Source organism: Penaeus monodon, chromosome 16 (genome assembly GCF_015228065.2).
Source record: "Penaeus monodon isolate SGIC_2016 chromosome 16, NSTDA_Pmon_1, whole genome shotgun sequence".
Taxonomy (NCBI): domain Eukaryota; kingdom Metazoa; phylum Arthropoda; class Malacostraca; order Decapoda; family Penaeidae; genus Penaeus; species Penaeus monodon.
This window is the reverse complement of record NC_051401.1, coordinates 4,013,044-4,015,543: the sequence shown is the minus strand read 5'-3', so window position 1 is coordinate 4,015,543 and position 2,500 is coordinate 4,013,044. Positions and strand designations below refer to the sequence as shown.

Genomic DNA, 2,500 nt, shown 5'->3' with positions numbered 1-2,500 from the left:
TCTACTTGTGCTCGGAATAGTTTGAACGGGAGTTTAAATTTATCATTCCCTGGCTTCGTAAACACAGTGCATGTGACATACAAGTTTTCTGGCACATTTATTTAATCAATGACACAAATCAGAGAATTATTATGATACTGATTTTATTTCTACATAATACCAGGTATTGGGATGTTATACTATTGCAAATTACCTACTCTATTATATTGCATATCACTGTCCAACTAATGCCTCGGGTGATATTAAAATGCGCATCAGAATTCAATTCAAAGCATTGCAATTTTTGAAAGTTTGTGTATATATATTTTTTTTACCAGAATATATAGAAAAAACAGTAACATCATCATCCCTACATCTGCAGTAGTAACTCTCCTAGTAATACCAAAATCTGACTAGCTCCATCTCAGTTTCTAATTACAGACAGCACTTTTACTACCGTTTTTAATCTTATATGGAAATTCCTAATTTCTCTATTTTAAAGTAATATATTGCACATCATAAGACAGTTTACTGACAATACACAAAGGTGCTCTTAGAACACAATTCTCCAGATTATATTTTTTTCTAATATGTGCTTCCTATTCCCCCCCCCTCCCACACCTACAACAGATTTGCCCTATTTCTGAAAAAAAAAGTTTTTTGTTGAACCAAATATATAAACGAACTTTGGTGTATACTCTCCTGCCAGTGCCTGTTGTTGCAAAGCATCTGCATTATTAAATGGTTTATTATACAGCACTACAGAATTTTTCTTCACGAGTATCACAATCTAGTTAACAGCCTGTGCTGATTCCTGCCCAAAAAGACTATGCCGACACATACAATCTCCCTTAGTGGTAGTGAATGTAATCTGAACAGCAATAATATCATGTGAAGTTCCTGAGCTACTCTAGATTTAACTGTCTGAAAAAGATGGAAGAAGCATTGCTATCATTTGTTTCAAATCTACATCAATAACGCCCGTCTTTTGAGACTGTGAAAAGCTACATTTAATGTCTGCTTGCACAATTCAAACAAGTACAACTGAAACGTAGAATATAGCGCATTTTACGAAATGAGAAAAAACTTTAAATTATCATAAAATGTTATTGTAAATTGGAATAACATGCTTTGCACCTGATTCGCCCATAATTATACTGTGCTTCTGACTTCAAGTTGCATGTATGTGTACGTGTATGGAAAATATATTCTAATTGTCATTTCAGGTAATATTGTGAGACCCTAAGAAATCTAAGAATCTGGATTTTTTTTCCCACACTCAAGTGTTCCAAATGTTGCACATGCAGTCAAGAAGTGGAACACATGAATTGCATAGATGTTCAATCATATTTTGAATCCGTATAGTCTTGCCTTGCTTATATCTGGAAAACGATAATCTTTTGAACTTGTGAATCCATCATAGTTTCCAACACTTAATATAATGGAACTTTTCTCGAAAAAAAGACATGAACATTGCAATATGTAACTTAATAAATACTACTGAGCTTACTCTCTATCCTTTAAACATTCACAGATTTTAGAGTCAGCAAAAGGTCCTGGACAGAGTGTATTCTCCGTTCCGCCGGTGTGTTTGGCTCCGAACTATGATATGACATCCTCTCGACGCCTCCCGAGCGCCGGCCCCCTGCACTCCGCCCTTGCTCCAGAGAAAGCATCTCGGTATCGGGAGTAGGGGTGTCTTCGGCGACTTCTTCCGTGTGGGCATTTGAGGAGGAAAGGACACGACGAAGAGGCAGTGACAAGTTAGCCCTGGAAGGTCTCGAAGCACTCGGTAAGCTAGGAATTGCGCTATCGGTAAGAGAAGGCCCCATGTGAACAATAGCTTCTGTGAGGGTAACGTTGCCGTTAAGGTCTGATGCGTCTGTCATTGGCGAGGCTTCCTGCTGAGTCTCCATGGAGGTCGAGGTCACTGGCGTACTAGCGGAATCCGCCTCACACCCGGGGAGAGTTTCATAACAGTGCTCCACCTCCTGATCGCCATCAGGCTCCGCTGACTGTGGCAGATCGTTGTCATTAACGTGAGTCCTTCCTCCTGGGTGTATGTGGTGGATATGGTGGACTGGGTGGAGAGGGTGTAGAGGATGTAGTTGCCTGAGTGGATGGAGGGTTAAATTATGGTTGAAAGTTGACTGAGGGGTTGTGGGTGTCATCTCCCTCTGGCTTGGTGTCGAAGGAGAGGGACCTGACGTAGTGGGAGTGTAACATGAATAGGCATCTGTGTCAGTAATCATGGGTGAAGTACTGGACATGTCTGTGAGGGGAGATACAACACTGTAGGTGTTCTCGGTTTCTGCAGCAAGGCTATGGTCTGACGAAGATGTGTGGACGATCATAGTATCGTCAGAGGCGTGATGAGAGCTATCATCATCTTTTTCACGGACCTGTTCGTATGTGTGATTTACAGAGGCGTCCAAAATGTCTTTATCACTCGGAGAAGGTGTGTTCTGACTTGCTGAACTGGTTGGTTCTGAGTAATATAAAGTTTCATCACCATCTTGTC

General features: G+C 40.6%; 1 protein-coding gene across 1 annotated transcript in view; it reads right to left on the bottom strand.

Annotated features, from left to right (window-relative positions):
* Window positions 1-1,450: 1,450 nt before the first annotated feature.
* Window positions 1,451-2,500, bottom strand: part of LOC119582917 — a 52,403-nt gene continuing 51,353 nt past the window's right edge. The window contains exon 8 of the mRNA XM_037931428.1: window positions 1,451-2,500. This exon is cut by the window's right edge and continues 836 nt beyond it. Within this exon, the coding sequence (XP_037787356.1) occupies window positions 1,500-2,500 (1,001 nt within the window). The 3' untranslated portion in view covers window positions 1,451-1,499.